General features: G+C 51.7%; 1 protein-coding gene across 3 annotated transcripts; it reads right to left on the bottom strand.

Moving 5' to 3' along the window:
* Window positions 1-720: 720 nt before the first annotated feature.
* LOC122380939 (vacuolar protein sorting-associated protein 4-like) lies at window positions 721-21,911 on the bottom strand. Of its 3 annotated transcripts, XR_006256427.1 has the most exons (13): window positions 21,755-21,885; window positions 21,522-21,534; window positions 19,481-19,633; window positions 18,474-18,579; window positions 15,760-15,813; window positions 14,735-14,890; window positions 11,621-11,774; window positions 10,177-10,467; window positions 7,451-7,644; window positions 6,855-6,898; window positions 5,623-5,723; window positions 3,714-3,787; window positions 721-1,174 (listed from the first exon to the last, which is right to left on the bottom strand). XR_006256427.1 is itself a non-coding variant. In XM_043364590.1 (12 exons), the coding sequence occupies exons 3-12, from the start codon at window positions 19,553-19,555 to the stop codon at window positions 910-912; spliced, it is 1,413 nt and encodes a 470-aa protein (XP_043220525.1). In that variant the 5' UTR covers window positions 19,556-19,633; window positions 21,522-21,534; window positions 21,755-21,911; the 3' UTR covers window positions 721-909. The 3 variants fall into 3 exon arrangements, 2 of the variants coding, with proteins under 2 accessions (XP_043220525.1, XP_043220527.1); XM_043364590.1 differs by lacking the exon at window positions 5,623-5,723 and having other exon boundaries at window positions 21,755-21,911; XM_043364592.1 differs by lacking the exons at window positions 5,623-5,723; window positions 6,855-6,898.
* Window positions 21,912-23,774: the final 1,863 nt, after the last annotated feature.

The following is a 23,774-nucleotide window of genomic DNA, read 5'->3' as shown; positions in this document are numbered from 1 at the left end:
CCCGGGCGTTGGGTGTTCACAGTCCGCCCGGACGGCGCTCTGAGGGCTGCTGGCGTCATATCCGGCGTCGGGCGCCATGCAGGGGCGTTCACACGGCAAAAACGACCGCTCGGCCCGCTGGGCTGATGCAATAGTTCATCCCCCTTACTGCCCGGAGAGCCTTGCAACCATCAGTCTACTTCAGCATAGCAGCCCGCCCCGACACAACCCAACAGCTCGCCTCGAGGTCTCTACAGTAGGTCTGTGCAGTGAGCAGTATCGACCCGGTTCCGATATTTTGAACCTCGTCCCTGGCGCGGGCGCCTGTTGATGTCTTATGACTTATTACGAGTCGGTATCCACCTCTTCGTCTACGTTCCATGTAGCTTGAATCCCCAGCCCAATATGCGGGTTCTGAGTTACAGTGTAAGGCCATTTTGAATGTGATGACATTTCATGCCGCAAATTCCGTTTCTACGCTTCTCGTCTCCAGCAGCTATGGCTTCCAACACTCGGGTCCCTTCCCGACCTCTGATCTCAGGTCCCGTCCCGTCCCGACTCTCCCTATCTCCCAAATCGTCGTCCGGGCCGTAAATATGGGACAGCCACTTTGTTTGGTGCTCCGGACCGCGGCGGGCGGCCGCCGCCCACGCTGCCGCCCCCGCCCCCGCCCACCCGACCGCTGCCGCCCGCCCCATAAAGTCGGGCCGCATCCGCCCCGAGCCGTTCCCAGTGAAAAACTGTCCGGCGGCAGTATATTACGGCGCGCGACCACCATCTCAAATGCCAACAAACACATCGCGTCGGCCGATACGCGGACAGTTCCATTGTCTAGTCTGCAGGGTTCATCAGAGGCCGGCCGCCCGACCGACCCGGCCGGAGGACTCGCCGAATGAGCACCGTCCAGTCCACGACAGATGAACACGCCTCTCACAAAGACAAGACATCTGCAGCGTTTTCTGTGTGGCGAGCGAGCCTCTGCCGTCCACCATGACTTGGGGTTAACTCACTAAGCCGTCCTGTGTCCGTGCTGGGGATGCAGTCGGTCGGAGTCGCCGCCCTATCCCAGTGGGGTGGCACTGCCGCGGCCCTTGCTGAACTCCTCGTGCCTCCGCAGCATCTCCTGGCTGACCGAGGGGCCCGTGGTGCGCAGGGCACCCAGGAAATCCGAGAGCTGCAAGTCGCGCGCCACCACCTGTCAAACAAATACAGAGTGAGCGAGGACAGTGATGGACTAGGAAATACACAAACGAAGTCGCATCGTTGAAAATGTGCGTTGGTATAAACCATATATCAACGAGACAGTCATTTGATCACATCTGATTTGGTCAATTGTCAGCAGGGATTCATTGGTATACCGAGCCTCCCAAATGCCCCTGTTCTAGCAATGCAACAATACGTCCCCAAATCCATTGCAATGTAGTTATCGGTAAAGCATTGTCGTCGATAACTTTCGGGTCGCCATTTCACTGAAGAGTTCCGAATTTCTCAGCCTCCAATGGAACTTGGCTTGGCCGCTCAGACAGTTCTATATAGCATTCGCTACCAGACAATGCGCAAATGGTTGTGACCTGAATTTCCCTGCAGCAGTGCGCCGGTCGGTATGATGCACCAGGCAATGACGGGCTATGGCGTGCGGCGAACGCAGCGAGTGACTGGCTGATTGATATGTTTGTAATCTTATGTTCGCATCAAACATCGGATAGCGAGTACACTAGTCTATGTATGTAACTTGGATTGAATGTTTGTACCCATGTACATCGTAGGTCCATGCAAGAGATAATCAGTGATCACATTATGGGCAGATCATGTGTCTACCGAGTCGGCTGCTGAGTTGAACTTAATTAGAATTCGAAGCAGTCTACAAAGAATAGCTCATTTACGTGCATTTGGAGATATCTAGCTATGCTAAGACGTATCGAACCGGCTCACCAGTTTGCACCAGCTCACCAGTCTAACTATAAGTATTGTTAGTTCGTATTAGTTCAGCATTTCGTAATATTTCAACGAACATCAAACGCAGGGGCGTAGCTGTGTACATAAATCACATCGTTTTCCTCAAGACTTAATTAGATTGGTTAGTGTTAGTGTAGGGCCGGAAGCAGCTATTTGCAAAAGCTTCAGGCCTGTACTGGTATGCCGTATGAGTCACGACTAACGCTTCAGCCAGGCAGGTACGGTCTCGAAGCTTACAAGTCCTGCCCCTAGATGGCACGAGTGGTTTACCCCTGACGTTATGCTGCGACGCATAGCTCGAAAACGACAGCGCCCCCACCCCCCTTGCTCGCGCTGCACTGTTCTCTCACTGGCTTGACCACGGTCAGGGTTGGCCTTTTGACCATGAAAATGACTGATGTATCATGTCAGAGCTTCTGTGTAGTATATGAAAGAATAAAAATCGACGCCACACCAACGTTCCAGCGCTTCTTTTACAGAGAAAGGTCATTTCGACATACGACGTTCTAAAACTTGATGTCAGTCAAGACAGCCCATATTCAGCCCAGTTGGGCCTTTTTCGGTGAGTCGTCATAGCTCCCAATGACTCTTTTCTAAAAAAGAAGAAGTTCACATCGTTTTCAAAAGGGTCGTAAGTTACATAAAGCTTGTGAATATAGGAAGAATATGTTAATCTTATCACAATGTGCCTGGCTCGGGTGAGCACATTGCAGTGTTCCCCGGGTAACCCGAATTTGTAGAAGGCCGTTGGCGGCAGCAAACACACTCGTTTAGCGCTGCGTCTCATTTCCCGTAGTGCGGCCGCCGGTGTCTCACACACTGCCATCAGGGGCTCTCCTGTCGCTGAGCCTCATACATACGCGGCATTCAGCGGTTATGCAATGAACGTCTGGCCAGCTCTGTGGGACGGCAGACACGGCGGTACCGGGATCCGGGAGAGACGATACACACAGTGTCGGGTGTCACCGCCCCTGGCTACAGCCAACCGATCAGCGGACTCGATAAGTACGCATTATCATGACAGTTTACATACTAATAGACTTAATAGCATGAACAATATCCGACCTGAATGCGTACCAAATATAGTTGCGACGGATCAGTTAGTTACAGGTAAACGTATGCTGCTTCCGGTGTTTAAATAGCATTTAAGTTGATCAAGTTCCGCCACCGATCATTGGGCGGTCGCACATATTCTCCTGTGGTCCCGCCAGAGACCCCTGGGGTCGAGTATAAGGGGTCCCCATCTCGTGCGGCACCACCAGGGACTCATGGAGGGCTCGTTCCCGAGTCCCAGCCCCAGTCCCCATGTTCTATCCCCGGTCAGGAAGAGCCAGCTGACACCCGGAGACACGGGCTATCAGTGATGATCGTCCCAGAAGGTTATCGATATATGTATAATTGTATACGAGCGAGTCAATGAGACGAGGGCTCTCAATGGAACCGTCCCGATCGGGGCCACTCTAAGATTGACATGACCGTGAATGCACGCGGCAACGGCCCGACCACGCGAACGTTTCGGGTTTGATGATACCAATAAGACCACATAAACCAGCTTTACGGCAGAGCGACAGTGACAATCGCTCGTATTTGCATAGGCCGTCAGCGGCCTTTGCAACATTCAACGGCCTATTCAGACGGCATTCGGAAGCGCCGGTCGGGCCGGGCTGGGATGTAAGTACATGTATGCATAGGTATAAACTATAAATGCATTGTAAAAATATTTGGGAACACAAATTGCCTTGTACATGCAATTATGCACAGTATTAACGCGTACTCACCGCGTGGAAGGGTATGTCGGACACGGAGCAGGTGAACGCGTCCGGGTGACTCGGCTCGCACACCATAAACTGACCTGTAACACACGCAAAGGCAGCAACATTCAGCACCAGTGATTCAGCTTATTGGTTGGTCGTTATACCAGAAAAAAAATGCACAAAAGCCCATCCAGCAATTGCTGTCCAGCTGTCTCGATGCAGTTAAGTGTGGTATATCCATCTCTGGCTATCTATAACAACCCTTCCCAGTGGGCACTGCGAAATCGGACGTCGGACATAAGCCCGGTCCGTTTATTCAGAAGCAATTTTCGAATTAGGCCAGATAGCGGCGCAATCGTTTGCGGGAGAGCTGGCAGTCGGTGGCCCCCGAGGGAGCAAGGGACGGAGATGTCGCGACACAGCCGCGCCGGCTGTCGGACTGGACAGCTGAAACCGTCCCGACCAGTCAACGCCAATGGCATTTTACGAGATTGGTCCGCGAGGGCAGACCTATTCCCAGATAAACATGTTTTATGACGGGGCGGTAAGCAGAATGTTGACATGTCATTCCATGATTCAATCACCATGTGCCGATCAAACACGTTTACCAAACAAATTGTTTGTTGCATCACCCGAACCTCTCCGACATGGAATGGTTCCGTTTTATTTGGAGCACCCGTCTCACGGCCGGCGGCGCGGCCCCGTTTCAGAGTGGGTCACGTCTCCTCTCTAATGGCACCGCTCCTCCGTCAGTGAGAGCTCGGCCCGTCTGCAGGGCCGGCTCCCGGCTCAGAGAACGGCCGCCGACTGGAGCGGGTGGCTATAATCGGTATTAGGGTCCCCTAATAAAGTTTAGTGGCCCCTCTGGAGTGTGAAGACCAGCTGGGTCGGAGGTGGGTTGGGGAGCGGCAGTCCGTGGGGAGGGGCGAGGGCGGGGAGGGCGAGGGAGGGGACGAGAGGACAGACGTCAGTCAGTGAGAGGGGACGGCGGTGACAACAGAGGCGGGCCGCGAGTGGCGCGTCTGGTGGTGTGATTGCGCGTGTGTGGTAGGATAGCGTGCGTGTGCTGGCATCACGCAGCCTCTATCGTGCACGGTACGGTGGTGAGAGCCAGAGCGGGACGCGGACCATGGACTCCGCGCAACACTACGGACCCGGCACCGTTGGAATGGCAGGTGGGTCCGGTCCGCCGGTATCTGCATCGTAACCACGTGCTGTGTGCAGTGTCGTTGGCTGTATGTATCGTGTTCGGCGACTGACCTGGGAATGTTAGGTCAGTTCGGTACCAGGCCTGGCAGAGGCCGGTTCGGACAGAGGCCGGTTCGGTGAGGCCGGTGCGGACAGAGGCCGGTTCGTGAGGCCGGTGCGGACAAAGGCCGGTTCGTGAGGCCAGTGCGGACAGAGGCCGGTTCGTGAGGCCGGTGCGGACAGAGGCCGGTTCGTGAGGCCGGTGCGGACAGAGGCCGGTTCGTGAGGCCGGTGCGGACAGAGGCCGGTTCGTGAGGCCGGTGCGGACAGAGGCCGGTTCGTGAGGCCGGTGTGAACAGAGGCCGGTTCGTGAGGCCGGTGCGGACAGAGGCCGGTTCGTGAGGCCGGTGCGGACAGAGGCCGGTTCGTGAGGCCGGTGCGGACAGAGGCCGGTTCGTGAGGCCGGTGCGGACAGAGGCCGGTTCGGCGAGGCCGGTTCGGCGACTGACCTGGGAATGTTAGGTAAGTTTGGTACGAGGCCTGGCAGAGGCCGGTTCGGATAGAGGCCGGTTTGGTGAGGCCGGTTCGGCGACTAACCTGGGAATGTTAGGTCAGTTCGGTACGAGGCCTGGCAGAGGCCGGTGCGGACAGAGGCCGGTTCGGTGAGGCCGGTGCGGGCAGAGGCCGGTTCGGTGAGGCCGGTGCAGACAGAGGCCGGTTCGGCGAGGCCAGTTTGGCGACTGACCTGGGAATGTTGGGTCAGTCCGGTGCGAGGCCTGGAGCGCCATTAGCGCCGTCACACCCGTAAACTGAGACGGGCGCACCGCCCGCTCCTCCGGCCGACGGCTGAGAGTGAGGACGGACGGATAACGGCCGGACAATTGATCATACGGAGTGTTGGACAACAACTAGACAACAAACGGACAACTGGACAAAATCGGACAACAACCAGACAACCGACCCTACAGACAGCCGGACAAGAACAAGACAACAGCCGTGTAATTGATCTCACAGACAGCTGGCCAAGAACCAGACAACAGAAGGACATTAATATTTGTAATGGATACCTAGATAACAGCCGGGACCACAGCTATCACTCCAACATCAGCAGGAGAGCAATCACGGAGAATAGTCATAGGAATGTCACTCAACAGCCGCCACCAGCTCTGGACAACCGACAAATCGCAACATAAAGCCGTGGCTTCTTCCAAGAAATCTACATGAGTTACATTGAATAGCAGTGTGTTCGACATTGCTTTTAAGGGTGGTGAACCCTGTGCTGCTCAGCATATATTTACATTATACTGATACACGCACGTAGGTATAGCAGGCTCCGATAAAGATAGTTCGCCCGCCCTTAGGAGTGTCTGTTCAAACTTAATGCACGCTATTTATGGTGAAACGGAACATTTAGCAGAGGAAGGTTTTAAGCCTGCAACTGAGGTGCGTGCCGTGGTTCATCTTACAGCGACCCTGATAAATCGGTGAATGAAACATACCATTAGAAGTCTTCTGCACTGTGCTTTAAAGCGGAAGCTGAAATAGATCTCCGGACGTTCCAACCATTCGCCGACTCTGATATATAATACGGCGAGCGAATAATTTACAGAGAGGTCATGGTCAAGGTCATTAACCAGCACGAAACGCTGGGAAGCTGAATGCCACTTTTTCGTCAGTGTATTAAATAACCGGCCATTGTGTTTTGTATGACTTTGTGCTAGCCACTGAAATCGGCGGTCGTTACTCTTGCTCTTCCTTCGGGTGGGTGCATCTTACATTACCGATTCTAGCATTACCGTTAGTCCGGTTACACATTGGGACAGACCCAGACTAACGCTGACTCCAGCGGGTCGGTATGAGTCAGCCCTTAAAGCTCAATCGAACCACATCACCGACAGTTCCCCAGGCCCGACTGCCACATCAGCTGACCGGGGTGGGGACCGAAACTAGGCGCCTAAGACGTGTGTTCATACTTACGGCGCAGTAAGAACATCTGTGCGGCGCGGTATGTCTGTAGCCAACTGAAAGGGATGCAGACAGTCGTTATGTCCATTCAGATGAATCATCGTTCTACTGATGCCTCCATCATTTGCTTTCGCTATCATTCGACAAATGGTATCTGCAACTGGTCGAAACTAACAAATGTTTTCCAAACTGCGTCGAACGGCTGCAATTCAATTCATTCAGTCCGTGACATTAATATCATAAGTCAGCATTTAACATTTTCAGCCCATTATCAAGCATGAAAATCTGATAACCATCAATAAATGGCAGCTGATCGTGCCTGCCTACCGTCGAGACGATTCCATATTACACGGTTGGCAAACTGACCCATCGCCGACTTCATAACTTATGAATGGTACTGATGAATTACGGCCATCACGATTCACGTGATTACCGGCTCCGTTAGCACCTCCCATATGCAAGAGGATTAGCTTTATCGATTTCATCGTTGCATATTATATGTGTCAAGGAGCGAAACTGGATGAAACTCTGCATACAAACTCTATAGATACAAATGTGGGAAATGGTATTGGAAAATGAAAGGCGTGGAAGCCGCTGGCCGAACGCACCGTCTCCGAGTCGTCGCCAGCTGGTGGCCGTCTCGAGCTCACGCAGCGGCTGGTAGAGCGCGTGCTGGGTGAGCTCTGCCAGGTCGGAGCCGGAGAGGCCGTCGGTGCCGGCCAGCAGCTGCTGCCAGTCGAGCTCCGAAAGACTGGTGGCCGTACCGCCCAGGTGGAGCTCGATCAGACGCCGCTGAGCTGCCCTGCCGACACACAATACAGTGCATACGAGTATTGCACATCAGTGACATCAGCCGTACTCATAAACAGAGACACACCGGCCTAATAGGTACGGTATGCATTTACTACAGTCTAGTCAGTAGTCTGACTGTAGCGTGAGTTGTGACTCATCTAGCCAAATGAACGCATCCAGTCAGGAGAATGACGATGAAAGCGGCGTGTGTGCAAAGGAGGGAAGAGGACTGATTAACATTCGTAAGACTGTTGAATTTATATGAAGAACAGAACTTGTATGATTTGATTTATTTGACAACGGAATGGATTCTTATTTATTTGAAATTACAATGATCGTGGGCGAAAACAGAAATAAGCCCACCTGTCGTCTTTTAGCCCCCAGATCGTGATTCACCATATATTAGTGACCTTCCGACCCGTTGTCGGGTGCAAGTTACGTCAGGCACTAGATTCCCTGACAAAACCCGATGAGTTCTCGTTCAGACATGTTATCTGCCCTGCCACACTCACGCCCACCAGTTCCGTGGACTGAAATTTGCACCACTGAAATGTGCACCACCAACGGCCAGTAAGTAGAAACAATACCCGTCCCACTCCCGGCGACATAACGACGCACAACGATCTCTGCGAGCATGTTGCATTAGGGAAATGTCGCGACGTCCGATGAAATTCAGTCCGGCAATGCTAACAGGACACGCCATTGGGCTCAACTAGAACAGAAGCCGGGCAGCCCCGGCCGACCACGCGTCTCGTCATGGAGCACGCGACAACTTGGCTGGCTGGCACGGACCAGTGGCGATTCGGAGTTCAGTGAAAAGTTGGCGCCGACGTCACCGCTGGTGACGCCAGTGCAGGGGACGGGTGTCTGCGTCACAGTCGCGCGCCGTCGCGCCGCTCTGCCGCTACTCTGTCGAACTGAACTGACTGGGTTCGGTTCCGGCGCCGGCGACGGCGGCATGTGACCGCCACGAGCGTTATGAGAGAAACGACCGGACAGGACCGGCAGTAAAGCGGGCAGGAGCTAGAGAGGGAACTACTACAGAAAGGCGATGCTCTGGCGTCCCCTGATTCCTCTGTCAGAGACGCTAAAATGTAATGAGAATATATAGTGTTCACTGAAAATTGACACAAACTTTGAATGACTGCACATCAAAAGTGAAGCAAGCTATTACGATGCAACTTAGCATGGAGATAAAAGGGACATTTTTGTATCATACCGAGCATAAAATTTCATGGGTGTAATGAAAACAGTCGCGTTGGAGGTCGTTTTAAATAAGGACCACCGAAGGCCAATTGGCACGCTTTCCCAAAATAGTACGTCAATGGGAGAGTCTGGCACGTACAAATACCTAATGAAAGCTTAAAATGTCGAAATTAGTTACATCCCGTATGGTGGGACGAAAGTTCTAGTGGGTGTGGGAGTCAGAAAATCTGAAGTGGTGCAAATGTGAAGATACTGACCAAAGGAAAGGTCGGGGCCCCGAAAATGCACGTGGAGGGGCTTTTTGGCACCTCACGATGCAATGCTGCCGATCAGTAAGGTATTAACTGTGCCTAAGCGAAGAACATATATCACACCTGAGGCTAGGATGAGTTACAACCGGCGTAAATGATTTCTCGAAGCGACTGGGAACAACAAAAGGCAAGAGAAGTAAATAAACAATGGTCAAGAAGGGGCCAAAAATTGCAGGAAAAGACCGATCTATTTAAGGAAGAAAAATCATGTTATTGTCAAAGGGCGACAATTAACTGGACAATGGAGTGTTCTGTAGTGATGTTATCAATGATACAAGAGCTAACGTCCATTTAGCGTCCAAGCTAACGCTGGATGCCGTGGTGCGTGTGTCATTTCAGAGCATATCATCAGTTCGACTTTATTCCTGCAGGCCGGTCCTTTACAATATGATACTTTCTGAGTCAAGTGTATTATTTAGCACTAGAGGTTCATGCAGAACAACATATGTAACCAGAAGGTGATCTTCTGGTCCGACCTCGCGCCAGCACACTAATCAAGGGGCGCCTTGGGGGCTCCGGCCGATGTAAAAATTGCATGATTTAAACAAGGCCCGATAAGCCATTTGCCACGACTGAAATTAACAAATGAGTATCTAATGTGATTTGCCGAAGGCTATTAAGTATATTGGCGTCTTTAAATTTGATGCAAAATATCAACTGGCTGCTCATTACCGCCATGAATTGGCCTAATTCACGGTCCACTGGTGCCAGACCTTGTGAAAACACTTACAAGAAAATGTCCAAAAAATGACCTACGGGAATCAGGCAAATCTGTTGACGCTCTACGGTTTGCAGCAGATGCAATGTGCATTACAACAATGCCTCGTTTGTTTAAATCGGTACATTTTTACCGAAGATACAGCCTGCTAAACTTTGTCTCAATTTTTAGTGAACACCCTGTAAATCCTTGATGTAATGAGAAAATAAATGCTTATATCGGCAGCATCCATGCAGCTGTATCATGCAGCTTGCACTTTGCAGAGGACACACCAGCGCCTTACAGCTAGCTCTGCACTGCGACTGACCTGTCGGGCAGCGGCACGTAGACGCGCCTCTGGAAGCGGCGCAGGAAAGCCGGGTCCAGGTCCCAGGGGCAGTTGGTGGCCGCCAGCAGGAAGGTGGTGGCCGCCGCACCTCCACCACCGCCGGACAGCAGGCCGTCCATCAGCTGCAGCAGGTGCGTCTTCAGCCGGCGCGTGTGCTCCTCCTCGCGGCCCGAGCGGACGCGACACAGGCCGTCCAGCTCGTCCACGAACAGAACGGCCCGGCCGGCCGGCTGGCGAGAGGCGGCGCGGGCAAACAGGTCCGACATGGCCCTGCACGAGACGGGCGGGCGGGGTGAGACGGGGGGAGGGCGGAGACCAACTGGGAATTGTGGGGAGAGATATTGAACAAGACTGCGAGCATGCTGAAGACACTGAAGATCACCACATGCACGCATTTCGTATCAAGAAGCGAACACTTATTGGTTTCTTCTAAGAAAGAAAAATAAAATTTACCCATACCTAACATCCATAAAATTAGAGCATACATTCGGGAAGCCAGTCAGAGTTAGGTAATACTCGCCTGTGATGTAACAAACGAGCATGGCAGATCACTATGACCTGGTGCCTACCGCTGCGCCGATTGATAATATAGGTATTATGCAATATTATAAATGGGAAAAATCGCAATGGTGACAGGCGCTCGTGTTGGAAACCGTGAGTTAATTCCGCTGCGTGTTCGTTTCGTTTTACTTTAAAATATTTCATATTTACGTTCCTTCGCAATAAGTTTGTTTCATTAAGATGATAATAGTCACCATCGGTATCGGTAATGTTGAGGCTAATTTGTCAAATTAATCAAAGGCACGCCTGTTTCAGTTTCCTCATGAGCGCAGTCCGAAGCTATCGCTCTGAAATGTCTGCGGCTGGGGTGATTTGTTAGACGAGGTGGCGTACCGGATTGCATTTTTATTGCTTCATTGGTTTCTCCGATTCCCTGCCGGTATGAAATCCCACACCCTCAATCGTGCGCGCCCATCGCACGTGCTCGTGCGGAGCGAACCTTAAACTTCAATTTACGGGTCCAATCACCAACAGAATGCCATGACCCACTTCGGTAATGCCTATTCATCATCGCAGGGCGGGCCAGAGTCAGCATTCGCCATTCGACATGCAGTGGCCGCGCGGAAGTGTATGGGACCCAACGATTAAGGCTTTGGTTTCCAAAGGATGCTAGAGCTTATGTTATGGTCCGGTTCACTGAGGTGCAAATCCTGGCCTAGGACATTGCGACCAGAGCTGAGCAGCAATGCGAATAATGATCAGGGATCTCTCGACATATCTATCATATCTCCGCATATGAATTATCCAAGATAGGACGGCGTGTATCTCTCAGGTCTCACACGAATACGGCGTCGTCGGCACCAGCTACTGCCCTCCCGACCGTTCCGGGTGACAGCGACGGGGAGCAGCCCCGCGAACTCACTTCTCAGTCTCGCCGACGTAGGACGAGAGCAGGTCGGCGGCGGACACGGGGAACAGCTCGGCGCCCGCCTCGCCGGCCACGGCCGCCGCCAGGCGCGACTTGCCGGTGCCGGGCGGCCCGTAGAGCAACACCCGGGTCCACGGCCGCCGGCCACCTGTAAAACACGGTGACGGTCCGTACAGTAACACACAGCAACACCCGAGTCCACGGCCGGCGGCCACCTGCGGTACACGGTACGGTCCGTACAGCAACACACAGTAACACCCGGGTCCACGGCCGGGCGGTACACGGTACGGTCCGTACAGTAACACACAGCAACACCCGGGTCCACGGCCGGCGGCCACCTGTAATACACGGTACGGTCGTACAGTTATACACACAATAACATCCGGATACACGGCCGGCGGCCACCTGTAATACACGGTACGGTCGTACAGTTATACACACAATAACGTCCGGACACACGGCCGCCGGCCACGTGCAATACATGGTGACGGTACGGTCCATAACCATTACCCCCCTAACAATTACAGCAGCACCCGGGTCAACGGCCGGCGGCCACCTGTAATACACGGTGACGGTACAGTACAAACGGTGCGAGCGGTACGGTACACGGAACGATCCGTGCAATGACAAAGCAAGACTCCCGGGTCCACGGCGCTCGGTACCCTACGGTACAAGACACGATATTGTCTAGTGTTAACTCAGTACACACACCACAGAACGAAGGCATACGGTATACGGTACGGCCCGTACAACTGCACAAACACAGCAGCATCCGAGTCCACGGCCGACGCCTCCCCCCCCCCCCCCCACCCCCACCCGCTCCCACCTGCTAATACACGGTACAGTCCGTATAGTCGACTACAGAATGATGTTCCACTCCTCAGAAGCTATCAGTTGACCGGAGCGCTAAGTTGTGCCGTTTATCACGCAATTATGCGTGTCGATGGTGAGCATTGGGACAAAGCTATAATTTGTGAACTCAGCCCTTGTGATGCGGCACAGCCTACCACTCCAGGCAAATAATAGCCTGTGAAAAGTGGAACATCATTCTGTAGTCGACTATACAAATACGCACACAGAGGCGTACCCTGGTCCACGGGGACGCCCCCCTTCGTGCATGGCATGGTATCGTCTGCACACACAACAGAACGATGGTATGCAGTACAAGGTACGGTCAGAATAAGCAGCAGTGCCCAAAGTCTTTGGACCATGCAACACATAGCTGACCAGACACCTCGGCAATCGCAACTGGAATATTGTCAAATTCGACTTTTCGGTATGAAATTCGGTCCGATTTTTTTTTTTTACAAAATGTAAAGGCGTTCAGAGTAAAAAATTAGCACTGTAATGTTAAGTTCATAATACAAGACCTCGGACAAACATTACATCAAATCGATACCATTACAAGGCATGCTATTTACAGGCCAAATGAGTGATAACAGGGACCATTATAAATGATGAGGATCGAATTTTTCGACATCGGATGACTGATTGCGCCATTTCCTCTGGACATGGACACAAGTCACCCACTATATGTTTTGTTGCTGCATCATTATCAGCTGAAGCTGATGCAATCTATTCGTCTGGGATGTTTACTGACACAAAAACGGTCCATTTGTGGCCAAAGCTGTGTGGCAGGCCGGTGATGAAGCTCCACGAGGACGGAGTTTGTCGGCCGGAGCCATTACAGGACAGATGATGGATGAAGGGACCAAAGATAGGCCGACCATTACATTAATGCATCTTTGCTGTACGCATCTGAATACATCCGCAAGCGACCGCAACCAACAACAAGTGCGTTCAAAACTCCCACGCGACTTTCATTATTAACCACGACTTTCATCATTAATATCAACGGCCAACGCAACATAAAAGTAAAAGGGAGTAACGATCGCGGATTTGTTTATCGAAGCACAAGCTGCCACCGAAGTGCATCTTCATTAACATTTATGCTTGAGTGAAAAACTGAAAAATCCGTGAAATGAGATAGTCAAAATCAATGAACTTAAGCGGAAGGTACCGAAAAGCAGGCGCTTGTAAATTTACTTCGGCAAGAGACGACGAAAAATGTTAAGACTATTTCCTTCGTTCTTCCCCGTCCCGTGGCCCAGTTAGTGAAAACAGGAACACAAAATAATGACACAAAATTTATACCAAACATCCATTACTGGTTATGGAAATGCTCACGCAGTTTGACGGAAGTGATCACACTGAGTTTGAATAAAAGTAACTGACACACTGTGGCAGCGATGACACTTATCTTACGATACAGCCAGTTTAACAGTGTCAAAATTTATCGCTCAAACCAAGCCGAGTGGGCCTTACTTCTGCCCTCAGTGACGCTGTCGGGTACACATGACGCAAATGGGCCTTACATGGGCGCGGCGGACAGAAAAGTTTGCCGTCTATTTCGGGCGGGACTGGGCCGAACCGCGACGGAGCGGCCGTCGCCCGGGCCACGGTAAAAACCGGGCCAGACAGAAGAGGCTGGGCGCCGGCCGGGCGCCAGACCCCCCCCCCCCCCGTCCCCCCGTCCGCGCCGGGTGCGGCCACGGTCAGCACTCCGGAAACCCGCAGCCGCAACTTTTCGGGCGTCTGGTGGCGGTCGCTTTGTCACCAAGTTGTCCCTCATGCACCAGTCTACATTGCCGTGACGTCAGTTAGGGGACGTAGTTATTTGAGAAAGTCGAGTTTGTCACGATAGACGGAGCCTACGTTAAATATGAAAACATTTGTAGGCATATGAGCAGCAATTATACAGTCAATACCGTCCCCGTGAGTACTACGCAGTGAGACTAAGTAGTGGGACAATACAGCACAAGGCAATGCATGCGACAAGTGACGCAAGCGGGCCTACGACCATGAGTGACGTTGGCGTTTTACTACGCGCGTGGTCCGACACGGGTGGAGCAAATTGTGCGTAGTTTTGTCGCCGTAACAGTCTGCCACGCGGTCCCCGGCACGCGATAGAGCAGTGTCCGATATCCGATCCTGCCCCCTCCCCCTGACCGACAGTCAGCGTCTGAGTTCCTACCGACACGACACCCGGCCCGCCCGCCCCCGACGTCTCGTCGCCCGCGGCTGTCACGGTGTCATATGTCTCGTCACCTGTGAACAGATGCGGGAACTGGACGGGCATGATGACCGCCTCTGCCAGCGACGCCTTGGCCTCTTCCAGGCCGGCCACGTCGGAGAAGCGGAGCCGGGAGCGGTGGGGCGCCGCCAGCGGCCGCCGGTCGCCGCCGCCGTCCCGCACCGCCGCGTCTGCCGGACGGGGGGACAGGGGATGAGGAGTCAGCGGGACACGGGACAGACGGGTCAGCGGGACAGTGGACACGGTACGGATAGTTCAGCTGGACAGAGCAGTGAGACTTTTGGCACGTTTAGAACGAGAACAAGCCTAGCGAAACAAATTGAAGGTGTGGAATAGCCTAAACCACATTCTGCGACACAAAACAACATTCAAACTATATTTGCAACACTAAACTCGCTTTTTCGTCTTGACGCGCCATGAATCTGAATGATTTCTAACCAAATATTTCCGCCAGAAATCACAGCAAACTCGGGAAATCTGTGTTTTTGAACTGCTATGAATGGCTGCCATTGTAATTGAAAACACCATTCAATGGCAGATTGGCCCTATAAAATTTGTTTTATAGACAAACATGGTCAGACTTGGTAGACGGAGATCTGATGTAATGTGACAAACTTCTGGCCCATAATTCGAACAGGCCGCCCAAGAACCACGAAATGTATTGCAAATTCAACAGTAAACTGAACTTTAAATGTGATGCAATTTTATAAGTGACAGCCGATGTATCGATGCCTGACATTTTTTATAGTTTCAACCAATAACAATACACAAAACTTTGCGTAACCTGATTACTGATCAAACAAAAACAACTTAAGCCACGAAGGTAATTGAAACATGCACATCTACTATTGCACAGGTCAACAATTAGTATCGCGTTAAGCGAATGAACGAAGAAAAGAAACTCTCGTCAAAACGTGATAACGCTTCGCCTTCATGTGTCATGTGTGTACCTGAGAGCTCCGCGACCGGTTTGTTTCAGACTTGTGTCGGTCCCTAACGAACACCCTGCACGTGATTTTGTCAGCTGGGCGTGACTCACCGACTGCCGACGGGACGGGTGGGGTGCGGCTCCCTGTCTCCGGCGGGCTGGTGTCTGTAACAACGGCCAGGACAAGTCAGAGACGCATTTTGGGTAACAGTAGGTAGCATGCCTTCGAAGTGTGGCCACACTCGCACATGTTCGAAAGGTGTTCTGCGTGTTCCTGCGTGGTCACGTCTCGTCTATCCCTAAATGATGAAATATTAGAAATTGTTAAGTTGCTCACTCCGATGGTGCCGCGACTCCTACTACAAAAAGCACAATTCACACTATAAAAAACAATGCAACATTTACAAAATAACACACTTGAATGGCTAATTACAGCAATCACAGTTCGTACACCCGAGACTCAGCAATTGAAGTGTAAAATGACTGTCAAATATCGTTCGGAAAAGCTCAGCACTGTGACCATTCGGCCACCAGGGCCCTGTCACCGACTTCTCGGGGTGTTTCCCCGCGGCGCCCGCCCGCAGTGAGTCGTCATGAACCCGCCCTGACAGCCCGGCGGCTGCGGCCGCTCATGCCACCCAGTTGTCGCAGTCGGTTCGAATAGAGTCACGGGTAGCCGCCGCCCAGTAGTGTCGGATTTATACCGTGAAACCCGGGGAAGAGCCCGGAGCCACGGTGGGCGCCGCTGACCGGCCGCAGCCGGCGTGATTTGACGGCTCCGGCACCCGAGGACCACCGCCCGCGGCCGACACGATATATGGGCCCACATATGTCAGCGGCGCGTCGCAGATCGGCCGCAACTTGGACATCGCTGGGGAGGATCACACTTTGACACCGAGTTCGGAAAACTGTCACAACTAGTGCTGTATGAACCACTGATTCCCAACTGAAAATACAAATATCACTCCAATGGAATTAGCGTCAGGAGAATCGAGTTGTGAAATCATTGCAAGAAAATAAAGCATGAGATGCTGGCGGATACTTCTGCTCGAGTGTTGGTTGAGAGCAGGTATTCGCATCCTTTTATTATCTATTAGGACCGTAGACCGGCGCTCAACGCTCCTGGCACGAATTGCAACCCGCTAAACATATTTCATATTAATACCAATCTTAACCCGCGCACCGACGGGGGTCTGCGCCAACTTCGCACCGACGGGGGGGGGGCGGATGACCGCCCCCCCCCCTGAGATCTCGAGAACGAAGCAAGATAGCGACAAGCGGTAAACGGCATCGGATACGCACGGTCAAGATCTACAATTTTTACTAAGGTCATTTTCAGGTCAGGTCAAAGATGACGTCACAGGGGTCGAAAAAGTCAAAATGGCGGCGCTAGATATTGAGAGTTTTTCTCGAATAACTTTCGAACTAGTCAAGATAGGAACAAACTAAGGGCATCATCGTGATCCTCTCGTCAATCCGCATCGAATGATATATATGTTGACCTCGAAAGGTCAAGGTCAAAGGTTGACCTCAGGTCACGTGACCTCGAGGTCATCATGTATATCATTCGATGCGTCTTGACGAGCTGAACACAATGAGACCATCCACGCGGCTGTATCTTGTTCCTGTACGGAGTTATTGGCCAAAAACCTTTGGTGACCTTTGATGACGTCACATGACCTCACAGCTGCCCAACAGCAAAACAGACCTCAAGGTAGTGAAGGTTGATCGTATATAAAGTCATGTATGGTATATGGGGCCATTCCGACCCGTTTTAGTGGTAAGAATAGGGAGTTGATTTTTCCCCCATTGACTTAAAATGGGGAGGTCGCGAAATTGACCTGACCTTAGGTCACCGATATCAAAATTCCGAGATAAACAAATTGTAGCTACTAATGACCTAATAACATCCTGCGACTTTCAAAGGTCTCCGACATCTACTGTAGCTCTGGCACGGTGACAAAGTTGCAAAAAAGTGACTTGAGGTTGGGTCATTCAAAGTGACCTGGTGACCTGACCTTAAAAGGTAGGGGGTTCAAACTTGCACACCATGTGTAAAATTAATGAGGGAATAGGCATACCAAATTTCGCGGCGCTACGCGCCGCGATTTTCCCGCTATTCGCGAAAAACCTCAGGGGGGCGGATATCCGCCCCCCCCCGTCGGTGCGCGGGTTAAGAATCGCTGACATAAAAACAAATATACGGCACATTTACTGGAAAAAAAAATGTTCGAAAGTAAGAACAATCTTACCAAAACTGTACTCAATGGCATCATCACAGATTGCCACAAACTTTCGAAGGTAAAATATCAGAAAAAGACCACTTTACTAACATCAGAGAGCGTTCCTGATTAGGCTAACACCACCAGTGTCGTATGACTTTGATGACTAATGAAGTGCATACCGTTTGACGCTTGTAGCCCTACGACACACATTCGCTTCATCAATCACTCTACATGTAATATACCTGGCGTGACACATCTCGCCAATAAATTAGCACCAATTAGGTCAGGATACTAACTTACCTCTAATTACCCAAATCAGCATGAGGCTGCCTTATTACAGCCCACCTACATACCTACACCTGAAATTAGTAATAACAGCAGAAAGGCCCAGACGACCAGCACGTCCACGGTGCGCCTACTGTTATTTCGACCTGAGTGCGTAATCGCTGTCTGACCAAAGTAACCAGTTTGATAGGTCATACTAATCAGAGCACCTGTATAATAATCGAACGGAGGCTCATGGGAGGCAGCGTGAGATCTAATTCGAAGCCAACACCACACACAAAGTGCGTAACCGGAGTCATGGTGCCCGACACTTACCTTTTCTGGCGGCGCTGGCGGCCTTGGCGGGCGGCGGCCTCCTGCAGATGCGCAGGATTTTGGCCTGCTGGTGCTGACACTCGTCCAACAGCGCCTGCAGGCTCTCCTGCCACCGATCGACGGCGGTGTCAGCGCAAACGACAAACTGACCAGACCCGACGACACAACACTGACACGTGGGCACAGTGACAATAACGTAATGACACGATACACTGATATACGGTAATAATCGCTCCTTTTTTCCGTAAAGGACAATATGTCCTACCTTCGTCAACATCGCTGCTCGGTTTGAATATTTAGAAAATTCCGATAATTGCTTGAATTTTTAGAGATTTGATGGCTGATCCCATGAGGATGTGCGTGCATCAGGCGAAAGACACCGGGGACTCCTATGGACAGGTGATAACGGGACACGCGCCATGATGGGATCCTGCTTGATTCATGCTTTAAAAGGCGATCAGTATTAGAATTAAGAATCTGCGCCAAAAAAAAAAAACATGACAGAAAAAGAGAAAATTACAGAACGCGAAGCACATCAGCCTCTCGGCGCGGAGCCGCTCCCGCCGGTTGCCGCGTGTACCGGAGCCGACGGTCGGCCGCTGCGCCGCTCTGTCGCTCTGCCGGGAGCGGCAGGTGTCGCTGTCGGCCGCCGGTCAGCTCCGAGCGCAGAGAGACCGTGCCACAGCCTCACACGCAGTCTCCGCCCGGCATTGTCCCACTGTGATTAGAAACCTCCAGAGTTCGCTTAGATCTGGGACTGCTTTTAATCAGAGTCTCGCGCCTCTGCTCTGCGCGGCTGTCCGTCATTCCCCAAATGAGGCATGCTCTCCGGGGCCCGTTGGACTGTATTCACCGCCTCATCCCAAACCTGGCCGTTTCGTTTCGGGGTTCTTTGAACTATCTCATCTCAGTTCACCCTGAGTTGCAGTTTCGGCGGTCGCAGCTCTCTGAGCTGTCCCATGCTGAAAGGGAGAAGGAGTGCCGCTGGGAGCTCTGCACCGACTCACCCTGAACGGAGGATGCTGTTCGGCGGCCCTCAGCCGGGCCAGGTTGGTGGTCAGCCGCTCATAGAATGACGTCATCAGCAATGGGTCGAGGCGGGCCACGTCTGAACCGTCCCCGACCAGCTGTTGGATACACTCCAGGCGGTTCTGCGACACCTGAGCGAGCGTCATTTCAGCGAACGACATTTGAGCGAAGCCTTTCCAGCGATTATCAATTTAAGCGATTGACTCTTTCAGCGATTGTCAAGTCGGCGAATTCAATCACAGCGATTATCAACTTAAGCGAGGACCAGAATCAGCGAAACCAGATTGAGCGAATTTGTGGAGGTCAATGGGGGACCAATTGAGCGAACACAGTTACAGCGAAACCGAACGCGACGGAAGTCAATTTGCTACTCTTCGGAAATTCTTGCCCTTGGAACCCGCTTGGTATGTGTCATGCTTCAAGCTGCGCGCGCCAAATTAAAAATTTGCTTTTAAGAATGGAAACCACAAAAATATCTGGCCTCATTCTGCAACCTTGATCTGGAAATGTGGAACGTGATAGGACGACGGAAGGAATGCCAAGGACCAATAATAAACTCGAGGGACGGCACAGGGGGATCTAGTCTATGTTTCAGGGACCTCACCCAAATATCTGGAAATTCGTACGTTGCTTGGGGCAAGAACAAATTGTACAACATGGGGAACTGATCCAAATTCAAGCGCGGGAATTTCGCGAAAAACAGCACAAGCAATATGAATCTCTGAACATACGTTTGGTCATCATTTTTGGCAAACAGCAGGGGGGGGGGGGTGAAATCGAGCCGCTGCAATTTTTGAGAAATGTGGCATTAAATTTGGAGCTTAATGTCTGAACTTTGAACGTGACATCCGCCATCCAGTTCCGGATAATCATGAAAGTTCCGGAAACATTCGTTGTACGTACGTTCGCAAAAAAAAAATACACCGTTACGGGACGATGAAGTGTTTCGCTGAAATGACAGTCGCTCAAACTGTAGTCGACGAAAAAGATGTCGCTGAAACATAGCTTTCGCTTAAACTGGTAATCGCTATATTTGATAATCGCTCAATTTGATATTCGCTAAGCTGCCAGTCGCTGAAAATGGTTCGCTCAAATGACGTTCGCTCCAATGACACTCGCTAAAGTCGCTCGCACCGACTCCAGGCTGCAGAGCGCAGGTGCACACAAAATGAAAACATTCGGTACGGGCGTGTAGGTGTGCACTGAGCAGTACAGGCTCACTCTCCATGTTTGACGTGGTAGGGGGCCTTGACATAGATCCATTAATCCACAAATTAAACATGAGAGGCTGAAGAAAAACGCTAAAAGAAAATCGCCGCAATCAATGCTGAAAGGTAAACCGGCTGCTCCAGTGGGAACTGTCTCAATAGACTTAAACCAGCGGCTGCGCCACTTGTTTCGCGACGTGGTCATAAAATGCGGCACCAGCCAATTTTCTTTCGAATGCTGTTCGATTCATATCGATGTGTCGTCTAGAAACAGAGATATTAGCGGAAATGTGAAGAGGAGAAATTTTGAGCTTGAGGACTGCTCTGAGGGCTTTGATGGGTAAAATTTAGGTGATACGGGGTCAAGTCGGGTCAAGGGGCTCATTTTTGGACACAATGACTCAGGTCAGGTCACCTTCGGTCAGGCCAGGTCACATAGGTCACCTTGTGTCACATTGGATCAGCCTGTGCCACACTTCTACCACTACCACTACCAATGCCACTACCCCCTATACCCCTACCACTACCCCTACCCCTATTTCGACGATTCGCCATAGGCACTAGGCAGACTATGCCGTACTGTCGAAATCACCTGCACTATTGCTGAAATGTGTGCACTGCCGCCTAAATTGGGCGTAAAAAGGTGTAAGAAGTGTACAGATCGGCGCGGTGGAAAATTTGAATGTTTGTATGGATGGGAGGTTTTGGAAGGTCGATAGGCCGGGACCGAATGACAACCGTAGGGACCAATGGCTGCGATGTGAAGCGCTCGAAGTTGAAGTGGTCGCGCCACACCCGCCGCCGGACTCACCAGGCCAGCGCCTCTGAAAAAAAAGACAAGAAACGAAATGTGACAAAGGCACCGAGGCAGTAGTCTTTTACAATTTACGTACGCTTGCGGATCTGCCAAAACATCACTAAGAGTACCTAAAACATAAAATCGTAAGCATGGGCCATGCAAACACTGGACTGCAGCCACGAGCCAGCACAGGTAGATAGCCAATATTAGGTATTGCATGAGCCCACTTTTGAATTAAAACCCACCTTGGTAATCGTACTCAGATCTTGGGCGATCCTTTTCAGCCATTAAATTCAACTATTATTCGGTAAAAAATGCATTTAGCTGGAATATTTGCAACACAGCAGCGCTGCAGCAGCGAGCCGCGAGCCTACGTGGCCTTGAACCAGTAACAAAAACAACAGTTTAGTGAATGAAGCAGAAAATTGTTGTTTATTTTTGAAAGTTAATATGCATATAAATAGCTTTAAAATGAAACTAAAATATGTTTTATTTTTCCAAAAAATATAATTTATTGATAAATACCAGCTTAAAAGAGTAATAAGTTTTTTTTTAAACATTACTCGATTATTAAAAGCCATGGGTTTTATTCGTCGTCAATAAGGAGCCTCAAATTTTTTATCAGTCATCTGAACGAGCGCTATACCTATGTAAAGTTGGCTAATGCCTGAAACAGACTCTTTCGGCAGTCAGGAAATCGCATGCGAGAGCCTATTCAAATACATGGAAGCATCCTCGCATCAATCGCACGCACCTCCCGAATGCGATTGATGCGAAAAGAATTCCAGTCACAGTGATATATTTCACCGGGAACAGAACCAAGCACACAGCATTGGCACAGGATTTTAGCGCAAACGGAAACGGACAACAGTAGCGGTATTTTTAAACATCGCAGCAACTATAAAAAAATAGGCATGTCTCGGAGCGTTCAAGCCCTGGACCCACTTGTGAAAGTGGGACATGCGCATGCTCCGGGGCAGCACAGAGAGGAGGACCGAGAGCGTGTCACGCGTCGCTCCTCACGAAAGCCGTCCGCAGGGGTCGGTGGTGGTGGGTGTGTCGGCGGATCAGCCTCTGAATCGAGTGGCGGCCCCGCAACTGGCTCTTTTTCCGGTGCCTGGAGTGACTGAGGGATCCTGGTCGGGGTCAGTCCGGACGATGGCGGCGGCGACGGTCCCGGTCTGGTGCCCACTGCTGGCCTGGCTGTGGCCAGCACAGAGGCAGCGTTACCTCTGGCCACGGCGATGGAGACTCTTTGTGAGAGCCAGACTGTTTCGCGCTTGTCGCCGGTGCGGGCTGTCAGTCGACGGCCAAGCTCCTTCAGGAGACCGGCTGCAGCCGGACCCAGCACACCAGACGTTTCGACCGCAAAAGGGACGAAGACGTATCGCTCACAGAGAGCTGCATATCGGGTGCGCTTGCGCTCTTCCGCACAGCGGGCGGCGCTCCCAGGATTCAAGGCGGAGCTGATGATGGCCGTTGATGAGTAAGTGTCGCAGCAGGTAGCGTCCCATACGAGGCTCATTCCCCGGCTGAAAGGGAAGAGTGTAATCCCATCGGGACGTCGGCCATCTCCTCTGTCAAGGCCGGTGGGCTCCAGCACACTCTCAAGTCCTGCGCTGCTGAGTGCTCGCCGTAGCACGTCATTAAGGTTAGCGTGACGTGCGTGGCGGCCAGCACTCTTGGCACAGGAGAGACCGTGGTGTCCCAGTTGGTCAACAGGGCGATGGCAGAGCTGACAGTTATGTGGCTCACATACTGATCCCCCAAGACGCAGCGCCACCGCTACCCGGACAGTTTCGTTATCCAGGTGGAGCCCTAGACTGGTGACGGGGAGGGCCTGCGCCCAGGCAGCGGTGTGGGGCTCTGCGGCAGCAAGGAGACGTGCCCGGACCACCTGGTTTGCCCCGTCCAGCAGACGCTTCTGTGCCATCTTAGAGAATGCATCATCCCAAGCACGCTGTTTTTTTTTCTCTTCTCTCTTCTGAGCCTCAAATTGTATCGCACATTGAATATGCTCAACATTGTGGGCGGCGATATACAGGGCCTACCCCTTTTTACATAATATAGGCTTGGCCTACCACAATGTTATCGTGTTAGTGTAAGTCAGAGTAGGTAAGTACATCAGTGTAATTAGGTGGTACGATCAGGTACGATATAGGGGAGAGTGAGGTAAGACGCCCCCGCCCCGGGGACGGGCGTCGGGCATCTTACCTTATACCTACATTAGGTAGGTACTAGCCTTAGATACTTTAGTACTACTTA

This window comes from Amphibalanus amphitrite, unplaced genomic scaffold (assembly GCF_019059575.1).
Source record: "Amphibalanus amphitrite isolate SeventyFive unplaced genomic scaffold, NRLGWU_Aamphi_draft 000109F_arrow, whole genome shotgun sequence".
Classification (NCBI taxonomy): domain Eukaryota; kingdom Metazoa; phylum Arthropoda; class Thecostraca; order Balanomorpha; family Balanidae; genus Amphibalanus; species Amphibalanus amphitrite.
This window is presented reverse-complemented; position numbering and strand designations above follow the sequence as displayed.

Excerpts from the sequence above, each read along its gene's own strand:
- LOC122380939 (XM_043364590.1), bottom strand. The coding sequence starts at position 19,555 with ATGACGTCATTCTATGAGCGGCTGACCACCAACCTGGCCCGGCTGAGG. Across the intron at positions 15,814-18,473 it reads CGCCAGCGCCGCCAGAAAAG|ACACCAGCCCGCCGGAGACA; the intron begins GTAAGTGTCGGG and ends CCGTTGTTACAG. Across the intron at positions 3,788-6,854 it reads ACAGATGTTCTTACTGCGCC|GTCAGTTTATGGTGTGCGAG; the intron begins GTAAGTATGAAC and ends CGTGTGTTACAG.